This window comes from Perca fluviatilis, chromosome 9 (genome assembly GCF_010015445.1).
Source record: "Perca fluviatilis chromosome 9, GENO_Pfluv_1.0, whole genome shotgun sequence".
Lineage (NCBI taxonomy): Eukaryota > Metazoa > Chordata > Actinopteri > Perciformes > Percidae > Perca > Perca fluviatilis.
In genome coordinates, this window is record NC_053120.1 from 38,446,025 (window position 1) to 38,470,981 (window position 24,957).

The 24,957-nt window shown below is 42.4% G+C and overlaps 1 protein-coding gene across 2 annotated transcripts; it reads right to left on the reverse strand.

The window, feature by feature from the left end:
- Positions 1 to 276: 276 nt before the first annotated feature.
- Positions 277 to 24,957, reverse strand: kita (KIT proto-oncogene, receptor tyrosine kinase a). Of its 2 annotated transcripts, none has more exons than XM_039811519.1 (21): positions 24,588 to 24,957; positions 20,100 to 20,354; positions 17,080 to 17,364; positions 16,846 to 16,982; positions 15,803 to 15,974; positions 15,182 to 15,368; positions 14,370 to 14,485; positions 13,960 to 14,074; positions 11,556 to 11,740; positions 10,109 to 10,215; positions 9,847 to 9,973; positions 9,199 to 9,303; positions 8,438 to 8,548; positions 8,128 to 8,269; positions 7,057 to 7,151; positions 6,832 to 6,962; positions 6,359 to 6,481; positions 4,786 to 4,897; positions 4,591 to 4,690; positions 4,179 to 4,284; positions 277 to 2,440 (listed from the first exon to the last, which is right to left on the reverse strand). In XM_039811519.1, exons 1-21 carry the CDS (start codon positions 24,649 to 24,651, stop codon positions 2,258 to 2,260), a joined length of 2,958 nt encoding a protein of 985 aa, XP_039667453.1. In that variant the 5' UTR covers positions 24,652 to 24,957; the 3' UTR covers positions 277 to 2,257. The 2 variants fall into 2 exon arrangements, with proteins under 2 accessions (XP_039667453.1, XP_039667452.1); XM_039811518.1 differs by having other exon boundaries at positions 15,803 to 15,995.

The window sequence follows — 24,957 nt, forward strand, 5'->3', positions numbered from 1 at the left end:
ATCGTCACTGGGATAAACCGCAAAAGCATCAAAATAACTTTACAATAAATGCACATTCATATTTACAAAAAGACAGAGCAGTAAGACTGTGGGGTTTCAGTAGCCTAAAGGACTTGATTAATCTTTAATAGTGGCACCTCTTGATACTTATATAATAATATATATTTCTTTGAATTCTGCAATCATACAGACATGCACACAAAGACAAGTAGACACATGCAAACGCGCGCACACACACACACACACACACACACACACACACCACACACACACACACACACACACACACACACACACACACACACACACACACACACACACACACACACACACACACACACACACACACAATGGTGCTCTTCACAACAACCTCCACCAGTAGGAAGAGGGGAATTATAATGGTCTGGGCTGATACAGACTACTGGCTGTGAGGTGCTGAAAAGTCCCACTTCTGATGGAGGAAACAGCTGGATACAAAGAAGAGAAGGACTGCTGGGAAACCAGCTACTGGTCAGAAAACAATGAGATGACCCACACACTGAAACGGAGCGCTGTACTACCCAGTGGCGATGTCTGAACAGAGAGCCTTGATGACCGACTAGCTTGTCGCCACTCGCAGGGAACAATGCAGAGTCTACTTAATGAAATTTCACATGCACATCACCCTGACTTTAGCTATGATGTAAACTGTATATAGCTGCAAAGATTAATCGATTAGTTTTCAACTATTACATTAATCGGCCACTTTTTTGATAATGGATTAATTGGTTTGAGTAATTTTCTAAATTCTCTGATTGCAGCTTCTTAAATGTTTTTCTAGTCCTCTCCTCTGTGACAGTGAAATGAACATCTTTGAAAGTGGTGGACAAAAGAAACACTTGAGGACGTCATCTTGGGCTTCGATCAACATTTTTCAACACTTTCTGACCTTTTATAGACCAAACAACTAATCGATTAATCGAAAAAATAATCGACAATCGTTAATTCATAATGAAAATAATTAGTAAGGTGCAGCCCTAATACTGTAAAATGGGGAACTACAGCGTTAGCATGGGCAAAACACACACCAATTGCAAAACGCAAAGGTTCCCATTTCCTGGTCCTTCACAAAGTGGAAGAAAAAAAAAAAGACATGTCAGAAATGGTAGTACCTGTCTACTGCTTGTAAACAAAGACCATACACTGGATGTGACAGTAGAGCAAACCATATAAACCCAAACAGTTATTTACACCTTTACAAAAGAACTTTCCAGCAGTCCAGGTGTCAAAAAGTCAAACTATACACCTGCATCACATGCTTAACAAAGCTAAGACGAATGCCAAGGCTTCTCAGAATGTCTTCTTTGTCCATCTTTGTCCATCGCATTGTATAGCAATGACTAATATCATTACCTGCAGATATGTACACATATACAGTCAACAAGCACATAAATGAAAAGCTAGCGTACCATGTCTGAACCATATCTCTGAAGACAACTGTGAGTGTGTAATCGTGGGCTGACCCATGTCATGTGGTAACAGATCTAGTAAAGACAGTTCTGTAGCATTGACGGCAACATTAAAAGGGCGGAAATGTATTTCCTTATCGACTTGAAGCACTTACGGACCCTAAGCATGACCGACCATGCTGTCTAATAGCTTATATACCACTCTCCATATCTACATTTAAATTGGCCCCCAAAATATCTCCTTCGTAACAACGTAGATCGCAACAGTTGGAAATAATACTGAAAACAAAAAGAGTAAAAAAAAGAAAGAAACGAAAGCTGCATTATGTGGTGTGTGTAGTGACATGAAGTTCAAGTGCCTCAAGTGCTTTCCCTATAAACAATTGCAACCGCCAACCCCCCAAAAAACTAAAAAAATACGCTACATAAATATCCATGACAGAAAAACCACAGAATAGAAAAAAAAACTCCAATAGATAGAAAGAAACAAAACAACCTTTTATGAAATGTGTAGCCAAAATAACAAAACCGATAACAGTGTAATAATGTACTTAATATAGTTTTAGAGTTTTTGCTATGAGCAGGGGAGCATTAGTCCAACTCTCCTCCCTGTAATCAGTAGGCAATGGTAGGAAAAACAATGATAAAAGCCATTCCTCCTTTCTTGTTTTTGGTAATAGATGGCAATTACCATGTGTCTGCAACACGTGCTGCCGGTACCGGGGAGGTGGGCGGGTGTAGTGGTTGGGTAGTTTGTGGCGGAACATTACAGGCACTTTCTGAGGCAGCCCAACAGGTTGGGTGGGTCCTTACACCCGTTGGGCTCTGAGGGTTGTCCCCTCGAGGAAGACCTCGTGCTGGAGCAGTAAGGGCTGGGTCGGTCCGCTGTTACTGCTGGCTGAGTTGAGACGGTGAAACGGAGCGCCCTGAGGACCGGGTTCCTCCCTGGCTCTGGACGTCACAGGAAGCTTGGAGCTAAAGTTCAGATAAATCTGAAGATACAGAAGACGTGGAAGAGAGAAAAGGGAGAAAAAAAAAGGGATCATTCGATATTTTATATCGTTTCAGTTCTGCGATTTCAAACAGCTCAGTAACATTTCAGTATTCTCATCATACGGATCAATAATAGCGTAGCAAAAAATAAATACTGAATATTTTGGCACAGGATTACTGTAAGCCCCACAGCTAAGCAAGAGTGTCTCACATTTTTTGCATGAAATGCCTAGCGTTGAAAAAACGTCAACTCAGAGCCATGAAGCACCTGAGGGCGGTCAGGTTTGTGGTTGTAAATAGAAATTTTGGCTTGCTTTAATTCCATTTCATCCACAGACAGAAGGGAAGCGAGAGAGAGAAAGAGAGAGCTGCGTTAACAGCTGTTTCCATGCGTCTCCCTCTGCTGATTTTGAGTGCTTATTGTGAATGCTCTGATTAATAAATATGAAATAATAAATGTAACATAAAGCTTTGTATGTGATTTAACAGCTACTGTAGCACCTAGGCCTTGTCAAATGTGCTCCAGGCACTGTGGAGTTTTGACGTTTGCCGTGACTTTTTCCTCTCCCCCTCACCTGCTGGAACAGCATTGGTGGGCAGGCTCAGTATGGTGGCAGATATTGTTTTGTTGAAGAACATATTTTTCGAATGTATTTTAAAATGAACAATTATTATAACTGGACTACAACAGCCCGACAAAGAATTCGTTCTGCATCCGATTGTGAGAACAACGGAGGCCCTCACGCAGCATGCACCATGTAGCATGATTAAATCTAGTCAAGTCAAACTTTATGTGTAGCACAAAATACCAACAAACAAATGCCCCCAAATTCAGACCAGCTGAGGATTCAAACACATCTGTCCATACATACTGTGAGAGGTCCCTGACCTTTAGCTGAATCATGTGCAAACATTTCAAGTTTTCCCACGAGAACTGATGTGTCTTACAATCACACACGTAGTTATGAGGCCTAGCTGTGTACATTTACATAAGAAATATGTAAGAATAAAATATTCATATAAGCATAGAGAACAATGCTTTGATTCATGTTGCCTAAAGGCAGTGACACACCAACCCGATAAACGGTCGGCCGTCGGGTTAGTGTGTCAGGGGCTTAATATGTATGAACATTTTCTATGTTGTTTTTTTTTGTGTGCAGGCTCACAAATTGTGTCAGAGGTATCACATGAACCATGTCACATCAGCTTTCACCACTTTGTGACGCTGGAGTTGCTCCTATTTCATTAACCCTTGTGTTTTCCTCGGGTCAAATTTGACCCATTTTCATTTTTTATAGAAATAATAATTTAAATGGTTTCAAAACAGTATCCTGACTAAACATGTACCAGTCTGTGATCCATGCAACATCCTCTGATCTTAACTATTAGTCAAAATAATTCCTAATTTCTGATTTGTTTTTTACTCAAAAATTAAGAATAATGTCATATAAATTAGGTTCATTGACCATGAATTAAAAGAAACGTTGAAAAAAGTGACAAAAACTTTTAAAAAAGCGTCAAAAGCGTAGCGAAAAGCGAAAAAAAAATAAAAAAAATAATTCATTTTCAATTTTGACCCAGAAGGACAAGTTCATGGTCGACGGGAAGACAACACAAGGGTTAACTCATAATCCTTCTGAGCCCCCCTGTGAAGTCTTCTCGGTTCATTATTTTTAAGGAATGGCATTTTGAAATATTTATAGTGAGAGTGAAGAAGGTCAAAAGGGTGCAACCTACATGTTTAGTGGCATCTGATAGCTGTTGTTCGATCCTTTCCACGACCTTCCTGAAGGGGGGTCTGTTGAAGGGGTCAGCGTCCCAGCAGGACCTCATAATCTGATACCTGCACAGCAGCATAGAAACACACAAACACTTTTATTTCTCTGCAGTTATTACATCCGCTCTCTTTTTTGTTTGCATTTTGTTTTCTGTCCCCAGTTCCACCTAAGAGTTTTAGTTATGCTTGTGGAAAGCCAAATGCAACAGGATGAGAGCCGACTGCTATTCAAATCCCCCACATTGCATTCTTTTACAGTCTAACCACCTCCATCTACCATTTCACACCATCTCCCCTATGATTCCTTTAAAGCACACATTTCACTTGGACACCTTTAACACACACTCATATTTAATTTCAACAACAACTCACATTTCACTGGGTGCAAACTCCGGAGCATCCATTCTGTATCCTTCTTTTATCAGTTTGTAGAACTTGGCGTCCACTGGCATACCCGGATAAGGACTGTTTCCTACGTTCAGTGGGGAGATTCAGTTACATTGTGCGCCTCCGAAAACACACAGACAGCCAGACAAACAAACACACACAACGGATGGATAGACTTACCGAGTGAGAAGATTTCCCAAAGCAAGATGCCATAGGACCACACGTCACTCTCAAATGTATACACACACTCAAAGATACTTTCTGGAGACATCCATTTCACTGGCAGACGAGCCTAAACAAAAAAAGAACAGTGTGAGTAGATGGAAAGTTGAACTCATTCATTGAAACCTTTCCCCCTGTTTTTTGTTTCCTTTCTTTTTTTCTTTACTGTGACTCAGGTCTATAATTATTGTGATTGACGACTGCTAAATGAACACAATGTACCAAATACCAGGTATGCGCACAATGTTCACCTGAGGATCTAAAATATTGAAAAATGCAAAGACAGCTGCAGGCACACATACACCTCTGGATTGTTTTTTTTAATCCATTACAAAGTATGTGTGTGAAGTCTAACTACTAGCTAGTTTAAAGACTGTCTCATCAAAAGCAATCAACTATTTAAGTCAATGTAGCATCACAAGCTCTGCTGCCAACAATAGACCTTTTTCACGGCAGACATGCCGACATGTCATAGTAAGAAAAGCACAGGAGTATTCAAAACCATTACTGATGGCTGCATGGCAGTTAGATAAGTCCCTACATACCCTTCTCATCTCTGTGCGTGTCCTAACTCTGTCTGACGCACCCACTGCTAGCCTAGCTTAGCACAGACCCTGGAGGTAACCGGCTCCATCTAGCCTACTGCTCTCAATAAGTGACAAAATAACGCCAACATGTTCCTATTTGCATGTTGTGATTTGTATAGTCACAGGGTGTATGAATAACAAGGTCACATGAGACACAGCCATCTTCTAACCACTTTGCCTTCTGAGAATTAGTTCCCAGTGCATTTCCAGTCATGGAAGGCTGTGGCTCAGTAATAGCGCAGTTGCCTGCCAATCGGAAGGTTGGTGGTTTGATCCCTGGCCCTGCAGTCCCATGTTGAAGTGTCCTTGGGCAAGACCCTGAACCCTGAGTTGCCTCCAATGCTGTGCATCAGAGTGTAAATGTGTGTGAATGTTTATCTGATGAGCAGGTGGCACGGTATCCTCGGCCACAATGTATGAATGTGTGTGAATGGTGAATGGTTCCTGTACTATGTAAAAGTGCTTTAAGTAGCCGTTAAGACTAGAAAAGCGCTATATAAAATACAGTCTATTATCATGTGGACGCGCCAACAGTTTTGTTGTCATTACTTATAATTCCTCATAGGGGCGACAGAATCTACACACTATAGCTTTAACCATAGTCCTCATAAATCCACCGGTTTAGAAGGTGACGGACATCCGGCCCAAAATGAGGCCGATCCGGCACATCTTCTGGTGGCTGCGGAACACTCCCGTAAATGAATCGTCGTCGATATAGACTAAGTAAACTGCAACAAGACGAAGTTGGCTTACACTGTAGCTCTGACAAGTTAAGACATGGTGGACTAGCAGGGGCTCCACCAATCTGTTTTAAACTAGGACACTGAGGCACAGAGTTTACCTTAAGATAAGAATGACACCTTGAAGGGGACTTTTATGATGGATGTATCCTGCATCCATCTCATTTCAAATTCCAAAGTGTCAAATCTTAAGTGCAGACTTACGTTGCCTTTGACGACATAGTTGGAGTCCGTGTTGATGTCTCGAGCCAGGCCAAAATCACAGATCTTCGCTACTCTTCCTTGAGTCAGGAGGATATTTCTGGCAGCCAGGTCTCTGTGGATGCACTGAAAAACAAATGCCCCACTATCTTTAATATCTAATGATACATGTCATATACATGACCAATCAATTAGGCATGGATAAAGTGCTTTTTCAAACACAGTTTGGTACTGAATTTCCACACTTGGATGTGTAACACACGACCACTGACACTGATACATGAGCTTACTGGCCACAGTATCTTGCCTCCACAGCTAATAAATCTTTCAACAGCATGCTCCAACATGCATTTTAGATCTGTTTACTAGCTGTGGAAAGAAGATCCATGATCTATCAGATACTCTCTTACTCTGTAAGAATTCACATCAGAGGTCATCCAAAAAGCAAGTATGATAATGTGTTATTTGATGCTCACATTTTTGGCGGCTAAGAACTCCATGCCTTTGGCCACTTGGTGTGAGAAGCTGAGAAGGTCTTCGGTGTCTAGAGACAGACCATCCTCGTCGAACATCTCACTCTCTGCATCTGCTTCGACGTAGGAGTCACCTGAGAGGACACGCAGGACGGAGATCATTTTACTTTAACTGCCTTTTTGTGTATTTTAAGACTGAGATATTGGATGAATGGCTGGCTGGCTTGCCTTTGCGTAGTGAGCGTCTCTTCTCTGAGGATGAGCTGAACGGCAGGTTGCCGGCAGCAGAAGGCCTCATGGACATGTAGCCGTTCAAGCTGCCACTGTGAAGAGGAAAGGAGCAGTCTGGTCTCAGCTGAGCACAGCCACACATAGGCACGCTGCTGTCCAAATACCCTCCTCCCACGCACGTTCTGGATAGTAAATACTAGTACTCTAGTGCTTTTCTCTTACACACAATATACCGCTCTTCTTTATACACAATGTTTATGCCAGGGGTCTTCAACGTTTTTAAGCCAAGGACCCCTCAACTGAAAGAGAGACAGAGCAGGGACCCCCTATATATATTGTATAATATGAAGTTGTATATTAAATTGGGCCTACAATAACGTGTAGGGCGGCCTAAAGCCTTTACACATACCTTTTTTTGCATAGAATACTAAGCTATTAAAATAGCCTACTAATTGTTGGCATCATTTTATAAATAATGTTTTAATGTTCAAGATACATGTGGCACAGTGAATCCTTAGGATGAACTGTATATGTGGATGGCTTCCTTAGTGACCTTACCTTACCTATAGGACAGTAAGCAGTGGGGATTTATATTTGCTAATATGTTGGATTCATGTTAAGACTTTATAATTTTTTGAAAAACCTTTAAAAAATTAACGATAATTTGGAGGCTTCCCTACATTGACTCTGAGGACCCCCTACGGGTCCCGGACTCCCTGTTGAAGATCCGTGGTCTATGCTATTGCGCTTTGTTTGTTATCTGGTCTGACAGTTAAGCTGTGTGTGTATGTGTGTTGATCTTAACCAACTGTTCTTGCTTCTATGCTGTCGTCTTTTAGCATTAGTATAATCAACTTTTATTCTATAGGGCCAAATCTGTGTGTATTATTGATAGCTTAATCGTTACATCTTTTTTTTTTTAAGGTGACCTCTTACCACCAGTCCAGGGACAGCGGATGTAAAATAGCCTCCAGGCTAATTCTGGCACATTTTGGTTGTATGTATTATTAGTGTGCAATGCCCCTGATAAATCAACCTGAAATACAATAAAAGTAAAAAGAAGCTGACCCAGCTGCGTCTCTCTGCGGCATGACGTTGCGGTAGTAGCAGTCTTCCTCAAGCTTATAGCAGATGAAGGATTCCCTCTTTCTGCGTAGAAAGTTAAGGAGGTCTCCAAAGCAGCAATACTCTGTGATCACAAGTGTAGGGCCTGCAGAGCAAGAAAACATGCCTCATGACGATGATCTTTCAAGAAGATTACATAGATTAGCAAGAATCACAACGAAATTAGTCCCCTAAATTGTGTCAACAATCTCTCAAGTTTCCAGTTTCACTCCGCAGTCTTAAATAATACTACACGACAACATGGCTGCCGCACCTCCAACAGTGCAGGCTCCCAGCAGGTTGACAATATTCATGTGGTTTCCCAAGTAACTGAGAACTTTCAGCTCTGACATCAGCGCCTCTTTCTCTGTGGCATGAGCACTTGCTGTGGGAAAAAAAAGGAAAAGAAATTTGAACATAATCAGTATCAGAATCAAAAGGATTGGGAGTAAACTCAGGTGAGGTTGAACTAGGATGACTAATACATAGTAAATATACAGCAATGTGCAGGAATAAAAGAAAGTGGTTGTTGCTGGAGGCAAATTTAAATTAAAAGTGGCTGTTACAGTAAATGTTGATTTGGCGGCTGTTTTCAAGCCACTACATAAAAATACCCACATAATTGCAATCTGTCTCCGAACACCTACAGGAAAGTTATTTATTTTGCTTATTTTATCTAAGACTTTGGTAAACTAATTTCAAGCACTGAAACAATTCGTACAACACATCATAAGTTAAGGTTTGTTTTCAACAAGAGATTTTAGGAATTTCAAAAAGCGAACATCAACGCTTCAGCGTTAGCGCCAAATTATCTCTTTACACACTGCTCTAGAAAAACATGCGGGCGTCACTAAACAGAAAGCCGAGTTTGTTCTGAACATTTTGATATGAAACACATAGGGATCAGTTATATGCAAATATCTTAAAAAGATAAATTTAAGAAGATACGCGAAATTGCCTTTCAGGCCTCAGAGAGTCAAAATAGCCACGCTGTGCTCGTCCCATTTCATTTGCATGTGTGTTGACAGCGCTTACTTTTGAGCATTTTCACCGCCACTGTCATGACTGAATCTGCTTCGGAGAGTCCATATGCAGTGGCTTCCACCACTTTCCCAAATGCACCAGATCCCAGTGTCTTCCCTGAAGACAGCAAGACAGACACAAAACTGTTACTCCCCATCCCGTTTCCCTCCCACAAAACTGGCCCCATGCCAGTGTTCCTAGGACAACACCAGTTTTTAGCCCCCGGGCTGTGTACATAGGCACCAGGACACGCAGGATCCTGTTTAAGGAGGTTTGCTCAAAACAACACCCAGAATATGTCAACAATATTATGTTTGCAGTGAGGGAGTTGGGTTTCATCTTTAATGAGCTGTGGAACTGGTTAGTGATCACAAACATAGCTGAAACAGACATGGCATCCATATACACAGAAAGCATGAAGTAGCCTGAGGCTGGCAGCGGTGATGTCATGAGGTCTGCACTGTTAGGTTTTTATGACTGAGACTATTAGTGACACACACACACACACCATCACTTATCTCGACATTATTCTGCTCCTACGATGATTTACACCCAAGACATGAAAACCGGGATCTACACTTCAGTGTCAGAAATGACTTAAAGATTAATGGGATTAATGAGACTTAGACACGCCGCAGATCATTTTCGATTGACACTCACCAAAACGCAAGTTGTTTCGAGGAAACTCCCACTGGTGATCGTACGGTAGCTGGGTGGGGTCAATGTACACATAGTTGTTTCCATGGATGCCCTCGATAACTTTCCACTGAATCTGATATTTGGGTTTCTGGCATGAATAAAAACAAAAACATCAATTACTGTAAGATATTTCAACATGCTTTACGCATTTGCTTGGCTTGCTATGCCTCATAATGTGACAGAAGAGTGAGTGCCATGCTGGATAAGTGCAGAACTGTCTTACCTGCATGTACTTGTAGAACAGCATTATAAGGACAAGGCAGAGGATGCCTGCTGCTGATACAGAGCCAATTAGCAGAGGGGTGAAAAGATCATGGGGAACAGTTCTCTCTGCAGGGAGACAGAAATGATAATGTTAGATGCAAGAGCAGTGGCAATAGAGTCAATCAGTGACTCTTTCAATGGTTTACCATCTTCACACTCTAAATGACATTGCATAGGGGCATTAAGGTAAGCCAGAGAAGGCTAAGTCACAGTGTAGCTCACTTTGGTCAAATCACAGCGAACTAATCAAATTATAGATGTGAACATACTGTACCGTTCTACAGCTGTGGCTGTGAGTAATTCTATGTTATCAGTGTTCTGTTCCTTTGTGTCTGGCTGTTTGTGATCCCTTATTGTTTTGCTCCTCTGTACAGTGGGGTGTAATAAGCTCTTTAGAGATAAGAAGCTTTCTCTCCACTTCAAATCTGAGAATGCAGAGTCTGCAGGAACTAATCCGCTGTAAACCTGTCAGTGGTTTCTAAAGCTTTGTGTATTCTCTGCTGCAGCTCACACTGACACCTCCAAGCCTCCCACAGCCCCAGAACGCCCAGCACCGCCAGGACTCCCACTGCGCTCCACACTCTCAGCGCCTCCGCCTGGTCTGCTGTTACTCAGTGAAGCATAAAATTCTTGGGCACACGCTCCCAAAGGCCTGTCCTGCCTGGCCACAAACACTGTCCTAACCTCGTACTGCTCGCCCACATGCCCGCTGTATAGCCACAGTTATCCCCACCCGTGTCCTGCATAAACCTGGGTCTCCAGGCTCAGGGAGGGACAACTTTGCTGTACTTTCAGTTCCTGCACTCGCACCACTTTGAGGGAAATTGTATGGCAGATGGGGAAGCCGTTATAACAGATAACAGATTTGGAGACAAAGTAAACAATAGACTAAAGCTAATTCCTATGTGTAAGTGATAACCTTCTTATCGTGGCCAATCATGTCGGAGGTATCGCTTATTTTTAGCAGATTATAAAAGACCAACCTCTTGTTGTGAGACCACATTTATGGGTTAATCCTTGCCACAATCATGTTTGTAGTAAATACTCTAGAGGGTTAAATCCCACGCGGGGTTTACAGAACTGCTAAAATATCTTTTGTTTTTTTTAGCGCACAGGGGAGGGCAGGGAGTCACAGGCTTTTAAACATCCCTAAGGATTACTCCAGTAAGTTTTAATGAAACTAACAGGTGGATCAAGATTTGCAACCTGAAGAGAGGAGATGTTCATGTCTGTATGTCCTCTCTTGTGCTGTTGACTCTGCACTTAATTCTAATCTGAAGGTGAGGACATGCAGAGGATTACATCAAATCAGCAACAAAACATGAGACTGGCAGGCGCCCCCTTTTAAAATCACGTGGCTCCTTGGTTTGTTTAGCTGAGCATGCATATACGTGATTTCAACTCACCGCTGATAGAAAAGAGTGTGTAGGCCTGCTCTCCCTCCACCGTAGCCACACATTCCAGAGTACTGAACCGTCCTCTGCTTACGTTCACCCGACTCTCAACCTCCGTCTTCCCAAACAGGGGGCTGAACAGGGTGACGGTGATGACATTGCGCTCCTCCTGGGTGGCATTCACCTGTTGGGAGCACCTGAAGGCAGACGATTATACACTGTTTACAAAGCCCTCAAGGGATCACTGAGCTCTTCCTCACTCTCTCACGCTGGCATCTCTGCCCTAAGTCTCTGCAAAACACACATTTCTGTTTTCTTGAGTCTTGAAAACACTTTTGTGACATAAACATTACGCACAACATTTAGAACCACAGAAACATGTTCACTAGAAGTCATAATAAAATCAGGGAATTCCTCATGGGTGAAATGTGTAAATAATTACCCACAGCTCCATATTTCACATCACCACACCATAAAAAAGCAGCTGTTATCTACTCTAAGTGCCCTCTGGTCACAGGCTCATTTAGGTCACATTACTTTGTCTTTCTGTAAATGTTCCAGTGGTGAAATGTAACTAAGTACATTTGCTCAAGTACTGTACTCAATAAAAAATTTGAGGTCCTTTTCATGCCACTTTCTACTTCTACTCCGCTACATTTCAGAGAGAAATATTGTACTTTTTACTCCACTACATTAGCCTGGGAAAACCCTGAAGAACTTCCGGCAAATTCGGATTTGCTCTGCAAGTAATTCTGGCCATTCAAATCCATTTCCAATTTTTCCAAATCGAGGCACCAATCACAACCGCTGAGGCGGATTTTACACGATGACGATAGCGCAGCGACGGCGAGCAGCTTTTTGTTTACATTCAACACAACGGCCATTGAAGCGAGGGAACCTGTTGATGCCGCTGTCGCTGCTACGTCACCCGTATTGTTGCTCTGATTGGTTGAAGGACTATCCAATTGCGCCCAGAGGCATTTGAGCGGCGTTGGGCCTTTGGAGAAATCGCAAGAAAAAAGCTTCCCCAGACCCACTCTCAGTTACAACTGAGAAGGGTTTGGGTACAAGCACACTAATTAAGTAACTATTCTTCTGACAGTTTTAGTTACCAGTTGCGTTACAAATTAAGATTTTTGCACACAAAACACATATAGTTTATAAAATCTGATATTTTATTTTAAATTAAACTACCCAACAATACACAGACCTACAAGTCCAGCTGAAACGATATGGCGATTAATCACTTAGTTGATTGACAGAACTGTTTGGATCGTTTCCAGTTTCTAAAATGTGAGGATTTTTTTTCAGCATTCAGTACTTTTATTTTTAATACTTTAAGTACATTTTCCTTATGATACTTCCAGACTTTTTCAGACATTTTCAGTGCAGGACCTTTATTTGTAACAGAGTATTCTGACAGTGTGGTATTAGTACTTTTACTTAAGTAAAGGATCTGAATACTTCATCCACCGAAGACATTTGCGTGCCTGTACGTAATAACTATTAAATGGATTTGATTATAATTGAAAAATGACAGGATAAAGTTTGGATAATCACTTATGATTCACTGCCTGTGCCGTTCGGGATTGGTGTTGCTATAGCAACCAGGTGCTCCTCCTTCCACACACTTTATGTGTGACACGACATAAGCCGCGTCCATTCAGGCACACGTCCCGGGCCCCTACCAATCACAAGTCAACTCTTTCCAATCTCCTGTCACATGAGAGGCAACTTATCACTCAACCAATCACAAGTCAGCCCCGTCAAATCCCACAATCCCACATTCCACCGTGATCATCATTCCTGACTCGATCCAATGTGTCTTTAACGTGACCTTTCGGACGTGTCATATGAGTTTTGTAAGCGCCAGTACAGATCTGAAATGGTGGGTGGATGCTTTGAAAAGAATGGGTGGTGCTGTTCAGCGATGGAGTCTCACTGACAAATACATCTTGTGTCTACATGCAGGCCGCATTGCCAACGCAAAAGCCATGACATCTGTTAGCAATTGGAAAACAATATAAAAATGATTGGATTAATGTAGAGTATTTTGTTCGCTATATAGCACATGCTGTTTTTGTTTTTTGGTTTGGCTTCATGACTGGTCTGCCTAATATCAGTGTCCGATCCATGTAATCACATTAAGCTGTAGTTCTAAAGTTCAGTGCACTAATTACACACTCCCAGCATATTCTGTCTTTGCTTTTTGCTTTGATTAGCCTATTTTTTTTCTTTTACAATTATAAACGATTGGAAGAAAGCACAATATCTACTTGTTTTCTCACTCACATAGACTACGTTTTTGTGACTTTTTAAAAGTTTGCTTAAAATTCCCTTGACAATTGAATGGTAACACCGCTACTGCTAGAATCTGATTGAGAAACTGGGATTTCATGGCCTTTAAAACTCTCACCTGGCATAGGGCTGCTCACAGTAGTACCAGGTGATCTGCGGGGCGGGGAACCCCTCTGCCACACAGCGTACCTGTCCATCCACTGGGCCCTCGCGAGATACGATCTCAGGTTTACCTAACAAACGCAAGTTAATGTCACAATATGTCAGGTCAGAGATAAATAACAAGCTGGAGAGAGTTTTTTCTTTTTCTTTTGCTGTGTTGTTGAACCTTGGTGGGTCATAAATAATACAGAGTGAGGTGAGGTAGAGAGCAAGGCCGGCTCATTTCACACAAGGTAAAAAGGTCAATGAAACCTTTTCCCACATGTCACCTCCTGAAGATTAATGCAGTGTGGAGCAACGTGACTCATTATGTTGCTTAAGGGAACAAAAAACCTTTAAAAAAAACCTCTCTTTGACACAACTTACTGATCACAAAGATGGTGAACGTGTGGTTTACTGAAGCGTCACCGTTGGAGGCCTGAAAGGTGTAAACTCCGCTCTCTGACATTTTCAGGCGCACCAGCCTCAGCTCACTGCTGTACCTAATCGTAAAAGAATTACATTTTGAGCATTCACGTATTCATCATTGTTTAAGAATTATCAATACAAATGTTTTTGAATGCATTAACAGAAAATGTCAAAGCTGCCAGAGAAAAAACTCTCTGGCATGTTTTCCGATATTTGCAGTCTTATGTTAAGGCTTTGCAGTTTTCAAGTAGTCTCGAGGCTACTTTAGAAATCTCTTTTTCCCACAGTTGACATGGACTTATTGATTATTGTGTTCCCTCGTGTCCCTTTTGCTTGAAGGGGCCACATCCAATTAAGGCATAAAGGTCATGTCCTATTCTTCACATGTTCTACAAATGTTTGGAACAAACAGCATGAAGCGCGAGTTAAAATGCATTACGCCCAACATGCCGCCTTGGATAGTATTATGTAATACTTCTATATGCAGCACAGGGGTAATACTGCAGATATTTCATGGTTTCTTTTCCTCCGAAAGCCATTTATATTCTCACAGTTCCTGTTTCGCTAAAAACCCCGGAGCATTTTTCTTTAGAATGAAAGCTGTATTTCTCAGGGAGTTGTGACAAGTGCAGCTGTTACACTAGTACCTCCACTAAACCTGCAGGCAAACCAACGGTGTGAAATTCCACTGAACGAGGGTAATGAACATTTTCATCTATGTGTTAAAACTAGGACACTTAAAGCAAGTGTGTGTTTGTGCGCAGTCTCACCTGTATTCATGGCTGTGTGTGGTGATGACATGGTCGCTTGTGTTCCTGAGCTCGCGGCCCATGAAGCTCCAGGAGAAAGTGTGAGGCTTTGGGTAAGCCTCCATGTCAACATTTAGGGGCAAACTCTCACCTGAACGGACCTGGATGGTTTCGTTGATTGTGGGTGTTAAGTTAATGAATCCCTTTTCTGAAAAATAAGGACATGAGAGATTGTTACAAGGATTTGCAAAGGTAACATTTTGCATATATTTATCGGAGTCAAAATGATTTACGTGGTGTTTGGTCCGGAGACTTACAGGCAAGTCACAAAGTAACCCAACAGGTCACTGGTCAGAAAACAATGAGATGACCCATACACCATTTGTGCCGCCAAAGAGATAGAAACAGAGATCTTCCAGATTGTAAATTTAAAGCTGCTGTCGGAAATGTTGTATTTTATATTAAGAAATTCAGCAAAAGAACGATGAATTGACAGGTTTCTGCTTTCTGCTGCATTTTTTTTTATTGGCCGGTTAAAGTTCCAAATATTTCTTCTTTTTTTCACGACTTAAAAAGTGACCAACTGCAGCTTTAACTGAAAGCAATTCTCTCCTCTTGGTACTGAAGTCTCGGTATACTCACCATAAACATCGAGCCACACTGACCGCGAGCTGGTCCCTCGTTCATTCTGTGCTTCACATTGGTACCTCCCAGCGTCTTGATGTCCGACCGCCGCATTGTGCAACGTGGCGCTGCGCACGTGAGTGAAGTCCTCCGTCAGGATACGCGAAGCACCGTCAACCTTTGCTGGTTGCTGTGGATACCAGACGGCACCCTGTCAACGCCCAGAGATCTCTAGAGATTAACCCCATCTACCCATGCCAAGCACACAAACACAGACGCAGACACACAACCGCCTGCATGCCAGTACACACACACACACACACACACACACACACACACACACACACACACTGTCGCTCACACTCATACGCACAGTAGTCCACATGATACACACACACACACACACACACACACACACACACACACACACACACACACACACACACATACTGTCGATCACACGCATGCGCACAGTACTCCACATGGTACACACACAGCCAAGATCCTGAAGCCTAGACAGCTGAACTTTGACCCCCCTTCATTCTTGTTTATGAGAAGAAACAACCACTGATACCAGGTACTGTCCACAAGGACAAAACCTCTCAGTAAAAGGAAACCAATAAGATACAAAACAATTATTCAATTTGTAATGGTTTTGTGGATTAGAACGCCCCCTTTTTCACGATTGTCGCTCCGGTTTTTGGTTTTGTTTGGGACACATAAAGGCCAGCTGTTGCGACAGCTTCATTTTGACCAGATTGCAGACAATAATCAATGCAGCTGGGAGGTAGTTATGATTAAGTGTCATTTCCTAAATTCACGTAAAAGGTTATGTATAAAGTATATTTTACAGTGGATTCAGAAAATGACACTGGTGGTGGGTATAAATCCCCAGGGCAGCTGATATTTAGTGGTTCCAAAACGTCAAATATCTGTTTGAACTGATCAAAGCCCGTTTAAATCCTACAAGGCAACCATCGACACTCAATATGCAGTATTTTCTAGTCGAATCTTCCGCCAACGGCACAGTACAGAGCAAAGAAAAGGCAGAAGGGTCTCACCGAGCCAGGCGGGGTGACCCATTTTAGTGTGATTTCTCCGTTGACATTAGAGGTGTTGCAGGTGAGGGAGAGACTCTCATCCCGAGTGAGAATCACTCTTTTGGTTGCCATCTCAATCACAGGAGGAGCAACGGGGACTGACAGGAAACCAAAAACAAATAGGACTGAATTTTCAACCTGCGCTTTTGACGCAACCACGCACATTTGTGCATACGTGCATTTCCACCACTTTACCTGGTCTTACTGTCAGGTAGTAGTCGTGTGATTGGACGTGCTCTTCCCTGAGTCTTCCCGTGCACACGTAGCAACCTTCGTAGGCCTTTTGCGTGTTGTGGATGAGGATGCCTTGCTCCAGGCTCGCAGTAAACTGGAGACCAGAGGCCAGAGCTCTACCGGAACATGTTTCCAGGCGCAGGTTGTCCAGACTTGGATCGGTTGCCAGGCAGGAGATGGAAGCATTGTCTCCCACTCGAGTGAGAATGTTGAACACCATTGATTTTCTGAAGGGATTGTCTGGATCTGCCAAAAAATGGAGGCGTTAGAGGTGTAAGTGGGGCTTGCACACTGAGTTGTTGAAGCTTTAGTTTGCGACAGCCATAATATACAGTAACAGTGCTAACATCCATTTTCCCACCATTCTTTTTTGTTAATTTGACTTCTTGCCGTATGTTTATTAGGAATTACTCTCTTTTTCATAACGGACAGTGATGGGCCCTGTGATTGGCTGGCTGCTGTGCTGTTAAATAGAACGCAGTATGTTTGTGGGCACGCTGAACTCTGGTCTGACTGAAAACGTGGGTCTTGGTTCGCTTCCAAGTGTAGTAGAGTTTTGGAAAGCGATTTGACCCAAATATAGGAAGTGAACCCCAAAAACCCTGTGTATTGTGGGTTAAAGGTGAGTGGAAACTTTTATCGCGCACTGGGAATCAACATTAAGTCAGGTAGTAGCAGACATTAAAAAAAACATCTTGGGGACAGACGTGGTCAAATGAGGAGGTGCAAGCTTTCATTGAAATATGGTCAGACGATCGCATAACACGCAAAAGTTCAAATTCTTGTCAGCTGCTCATATTGTTCGGCTTCTTCTAAAATATTTGATGGATAAAAACATCAAAGCCAAACCGGAAAACTCAAGACAGCATAAATTTGGTGTTGCTCTATTATTTCTGAGAGCGGTGCGATTTCTGTCCACGAGCAACCGATGTCGACTGCGTGACATTTGTTTACAATGTCTGGTGTGCTTGACAAAGTGCAGTGTGAACAGAACCAAATGAAAAATGCAACAATGTTGTAACTTTACCCGCGAATCTACTGAACTTAAGTTGTAAAAAGTGCCCCATGAATGTTTTTTTTGTGAAGCAGTCACAAAAACCCCAATGTGTCTGTCACCATGCTTAGCACCGACTGCAATCTTTTATCAAAATGTGTCCACAGAAGAAAACGACAGTGATTTTTGACAGCAGATCACAACAACGCGGATTTGCTTAAAACAACACAAGTTTGGTTAGCTGCCCTGTTAACAGATACACCAGCTGCTCTTCTGTTGTATTTCTGACTTATTCTGGGACTTCGCAGGGATTACAACTTTAAATCTTATTATTCAACTGGTTTATTTTTCAAATTTGTGGAATTAACAGGCAGGAAGACATGATATGCCAATGCAATGACTCTGCTGTAATTGTCCATGTTAATCTAATCCAAATCTTAAAAAAAAAGGCTACATCTGAGCCTCTCATCTAAGAACTGCTGGGTGCTTCAGCGGTAGATGTGTGGATTGTGGAGTGAATGATCAGCACATGATATAGGCCTGCAGTGATGGCAGTGGGCCAAGGGGATGTGGAGTCACATCGAGAAGAAAATACAGTAAAACTCAGTCATGCACTCGATAAACAGTTACAGTATCTACTGTACCTGTCCGGTGCAAAGTAACAAACACCTTTCTCTGCGAGCCCACCCACACACACTGCTCCCTTCCTCTGTCTAAACTGCTCTCGATTTCACTTCTCTTTTTCCTCTCTCTTACACAAAAACACCATGAAATCTCAAACACATGCAAACACATAATGTAATGGTGTGATGATTTTTAAAATTGATTCTTTTCCCTGGAATAGATATTTTTTAGTTATTTTTTTTTTTACCAATGATTTACCTTAAAGGTCCCATGGCATGAAAATTTCACTTTATGAGTTTTTTTAACATTAATATGCGTTCCCCCAGCCTGCCTATGGTCCCCCAGTGGCTAGAAATGGTGATAGGTGTAAACCGAGCCCTGGGTATCCTGCTCTGCCTTTGAGAAAATGAAAGCTCAGATGGGCCGATCTGGAATCTTCTCCTTATGAGGTCATAAGGAGCAAGGTTACCTCCTCTTTCTCTGCTTTGCCCGCCCAGAGAATTTGGCCCACCCATGAGAGAGAGACATCATGGCTTTCAAACGAGCAAAGTGGCAGTTGGTCAAGGCCACACCCCCCCCCCCCTCTCTCCTCCTCAATAGTTACAGACACAGAAATGGCACATCCTAAGGAAAGCTCATTGTGGGACTGGCTCTAGTTGCTGTAATTCTGCGCCAAGGCTGAATTTCGGGAAATAGACTTCAGATACAGTATTAGGGGACCACTAAGGCCTATATAAAATAGACTTCAGATACAGTATTAGGGGACCACTAAGGTCTATATAAAAGAGACTTCAGATACAGTATTAGGGGACCACTAAGGTCTATATAAAAGAGACTTCAGATACAGTATTAGGGGACCACTAAGGTCTATGTAAAAGAGACTTCAGATACAGTATTAGGGGACCACTAAGGTCTATATAAAAGCATCCAAAGAGCACCCTGTCATGGGACCTTGAATATTGTCTCTTTATACGGTACCGCTGACGGTATGTATATGACTACATAATATATCCGTTTTCCAGTAAAAAGAGCGAAAGCAGAAAATGCAGAAAATCCATGTTATGTACTCCTTTACAGATGAAATAAATGTCAGACTGACTGACTGACATGTGACGAGCATTATTTTTAGAAAACAATGTCACATGATATATTGTCTCTAGAAGGGTGTTATTGATATACTTTTGTTTTTGTTAAAGAAGCAAACAAAAATCGCAATACCCAATACTATCGACTCGCAATAAATGAAAATCGCAATAAAAATCGAATTGGCACCAATGTGTCGTGAAAGAATTGAATCGGGACAAAAGCATATCGTCCCAGTCCTAGTAAAGACGCTCAAACATTTATGGATCCATCCAGCTACCTTTCACATAGACGTAGATGGAGAGTTGCTCCTTGGAGCTCTCCTCCAGGCAGATGTAGCGGCCCATGTGGACGGGCTGAGCCCTGGGGATGCGCAGCGAGGACATCCCAGCGCTCTTTTTCTCTCCCCGCACCTTCGGCCGGTCCTCCCGCTGCCACTGCATCTCCTTCTCACCCTGGCAAAGCAGCTCGAAGGGTGCGTTGAGCGGGACAACAAGGTGGGGGCCGACGGGGGTGATAGTGGGCTTGGTGCTGCCTATAAAGGGATAGAGAGGGAAATCAGCTGCATGTCAAACATACCAAAATCATGGTGAGCCAATTTGTGTTATTGATATGTTACAAAGCAGTCCCATTTTACCACACTCTGGAAGACAACATCACACATGATCATGGCCACATTGCTATTCTCTATGTTCACTCAGGTAGAGAGATAGTTAAGAGTTTTTATAATTTATAATTTAAAATAGATTGGTTGGACGATTTTATCTGACGATATTGGCTTATCACAGATATATCGCTATCTATCGGTATCGACGTGTATGTTGTGCGCCCATGTGAAAACTTTTTAAAGTACATATAATGCAGAAAACAATGCTTGGGGTATTTAGAAATGATGTCATTATGTAGCAATTGACTGATACTGAACACAGTACTGATGTTCATTTCTAGAATTGGTTGACAATGTATAATAATGTTAAATATTCTTTAAAGCTACAGTGCGTAGTTTCTGTCTCCCCCATGAGGAATTCTAAGTAACGACAACAACACTGTCGGTGCGTCCACATGATACAAGCCTTCCGTGATCGCGCATCATCCCCACCCCTCCTCCACGCAGTTGCTAGCAGCCAAGGAGGACACGGAGGACACGGAGGATTAAAAAAACATGATGCATGATGCAGAAGAGGTCATTATCTTCACTCGAGTTTCTGCGAGCGAAAAACACCGGACGCCACAAACTTCTGAACATAGCCATACTGAGATATACAGAGAGAGTTGTGTGGAGCTGAGTCTTAATTAACTTTGTAGCTACTCATTTTGGCAATGGCTTATAACGGACGTTCATTAATATCAAAAAGTTACGCACTAACTCTTTAATAAAGTTCTTTTTCTAAGAAAGCAGCTTTCTGAGTACCTTTCATATCAGTGCCAAATTGGTGCACAATCCACATAGGAAAAGTATAACTTCATTCCAGCTCAAAAACTCAATATATCGACCGTCATGTCAGTAATCGGTGAGCTTTTCCATTCTGAAATTGGTATCCGATCGCTCTCAAAAATCCAATATCAGTCAAGGTCCATTCGAAAAAACTCAAAGTTTAGAGTAATGCTACAGAAGGGAAGTCATTTTCTCACCACTGTTGTGTCAACACCTACAGACCCACAATACCCATGTGCATTAGAACAGCTTAAAGGTATAATCCCTGATCCAAAAGTAATCAACAGGATCGCCCCTCCTCCAAACTTCAAAACACAAGATTTAAATGGACTGTATTTACATAGCGCTTTTCTAGTCTTAACGACTACTGAAAGCACTTTTACACAGTACAGGAATCACTCACCTTTCACACACTGTGGCTGAGGCTGCCGTACAAGGTGCCACCTGCTCCTCAGATAAACATTCACACACATTTACACTCCGATGGCGCAGCATAGGGAGCAGTTCAGGGTTCAGTGTCTTGCCCAAGGACACTTCGACATGGGACTGCAGGGCCACCAACCTTCTGATTGGTAGGCCACCGCTCTGCCATCTGAGCCACAGCCGCTTTCATTTCCAAACTGATTGGGAGATTTTTGGTGATACACAGGTTAACACTTAACAACAACACCTGTAGCAGCAGTGGTGCCAATCAGATAATGGCTTGTGGCCCCGTAAGCACTGGGATTAGAGCCTCAGGGTGGACACAAGTTGGGAGCAGTTCAACCATAGTTTAGTCAACATAAACAGTTGAAACTATGCAGTATTTCACAAGTAAAGAGCAAAAAAAATTAAAAATAAAGCTTGAATAATCTTGTGACCCCGTCAGATTTGTCTTGGGACCTCCTGGCGGGCGTCCCGGCTCGATGTTGGGATCCACTGTGTTTAAGGTGTGTCTACATTAGTAATAATTGTAAAAGCAGCAGTAGCAAAACTATGATTATGTTTGATCATTTCAAAAACCCAAACGTTCTGATTCTGATATTCTTATAGCTCCAACTATAATGATGCAGTATGTGACTATACTTTTTTATAAATTTTAGAATATTTGAAAAGTGACAGACTGAGTCTTTAAACTCTGACTTTCATCATAATGCAGGTAAAGAGGGTTAGTATGACAGCAGTGACTGAACCATGAGGCTTTTGACATCTGAGCAGCTAATCATAAGGCAGAGGAAATCAAATGATATTATATAACAAGTAAACATTCATGGTTGTCATGGTTTTATCACAGGTATGACCTCAGAAAGTATCTTCTGTCGCATACAAATGTTGCTCTCCCTGTACTGTTGTTTATCAGTCATGGTGAAAGATAAGAAGGAATGTGTAGCATGAGGACAAGAGACGCTGTGGAGTGCTTTCAAAGACAGAGATGTAATCTGCTGCACCAACTGAAAACAGGTGGGGGAAGCGAATGAGTAATGTTGATGTTCCCTGAGAAAACACCACCATTGTGGGGATTTTTCCTTCGAAGCCACCTGTGACAAACTGCAGGACTGTGAGACTGCAGCAGGAGTGCGAAACAAACAAGGTGCTGCTGACAAAGATGCTCCATCCATCCATCCATCCATCCATCCTCCCATCCCTGCTTTGGTACAATAAATTAATTAATCTCTGAATGTGAAATCAGTTACCCTCCCATTCCCACAGTCTTTAGGCCTACTTCGATGGCTATATAAAGATCCACCATAAAACGTAAAAAAATGGGTGTGGTGGCGTGATAACAGAAACGCTTATAACTGGCACATCGTGATTTGCTAACAGGTCAGCAAACGGTAATGTATCATTGTTAGTTCTAATTGCTTCTGTGTTTGCACAGCATCTGTGCGTAAATATTTGGCTGACAACTGTGGAATTTACCGTAAAGGGTCGGTTGTCAACAGGGCAGGGACGAGATAAAAAAAAAGAGGATCTACAAGTTCTCCGTGTGAGGTATTGATTAATTAATTATTTATTTGAATCATATTTGAATAAGCGCAAGAAACATAGGAGAAGTTACTATAGGTTTTTCTCGCCTGTGTAAACATGGCTTACAGGCAAACTTCATGGGGTGACTTATTGCATCACATGACAGGCCAGCTTGCTCACACTGCGTGAAGATTCAAATTCCCTGATGATACCGACATGGCGTGGACATCAACAGCCTCCCACGAGCGCATCGTATACTTTCAAATCAAATGGAAATGGGGGCAGAAAATTGAGTCGACCCCCAACTCCTCGCAGAATCAGATGATGGTTGAAAAAGGATCGCAAAGTTAGACAGCAACTGTGGTTCACTGCTTGTTTCAGCAACAATGGCTTTGTGTGTGTGTGTGTGTGTGTGTGTGTGTGTGCGCGCGCAGCTTTCCAATACAGCTTTACGTACATTTGCGAGCCAACTCTGGAGAAACCCCAAACTCTGTTTCCTGACAAGGTAAAAAAAAAGCTGACTTTGAATAGAGTTGACTGCATAAGAACAGACTAAACAACACTTCAATAAAACCCTCCAATAAAAACAACAGAGCGTGACTATTCAGAAAAGTCAAATTCCAAAAAATACAATTAGGTGTTTATGGACCTTGACCTCTGCAGCTATATACTCTGAAGACAATGCCAGGCCATAATAGCTGCAATGTGTATTCAAAAGCAATAAACCAAAATGGTCTAAAGCACTCTGTAAAACGTGACAGTATTTATCCAAGAAATGAGAAATTACAGCAGAATGCAAACTGGTTCAGGATAAACCAGCTGGCAGTTTGCGTGCTTCCTAGAAATCAGGAGTTGCCATTATATTTCCATAATGACGGTTATGGGCGAGGAGGAAAAACCGCATTTAAACATGTCGCGTCCATCGAGCACAATAGTCTCTTTGCATCGCGCTCTGAATAATATCAGCAGTTTACTTTACCTCCACTGTTTGATTACTTTTTTTTTGGTTGTTAACGGCGCTCTGTTCTCGGACTAAAACATTAATTATTAAAATAGCGCGCTGGCATCCAGATCATCAACCAAAGTATCTACTTTCCTCATCAGGTTTCAGTGACTTCGCGTTTGTCTTATCAGCAGCCTTCAGATCTCATTGCACCACTTCCCAGAACAAAGAAAAGTGTGGAGAAATGCATCGCGAAGGCGACCCGGAGCACGTGGAGCAATTCAATTCACAATAATGTAGATCCCCTATTTTTTACCTTATGTAATTAAAGGAGCTTAACACCTGAAGTCATTAAGAGATGCTCGACCCTGCGTTGTCCAAACAGCAACAAGTTGCCTGCGTGCGTAAACTGGCGCATCAGGCGCAAATATGCTCAGTCTTACCTGGATGGAAGGTTAACTGCAAAAACACAGCCAGCAGTATCCAGTGGTATTCCATAGTTATCATTCCATGGGTCTAGCTGTGAAGGTGAGCCAGTGTCTCTCCGGTTAAGGTGTCTTTAGTCTACTCGCCGAGCGCGTCGGAGTTGTGGGAAGTTGACTGCGGGCTGTGATAGAGGCGCACTGAACACGTATAGTTAAAGGCACAGATGCTCTGTATATACGTATACAGCTCGCATCAGCAGCAGCCGTCGCCTATCTGCACACGCCGTTCTCCTGGAGCGCGCCTGAGGGGGACGATAGCCTATAGGACGGCCAGGTATCTGTGTGGCGTCAACATGTTTATCGGAGCCAGTGGTGGAGCCTACGCACG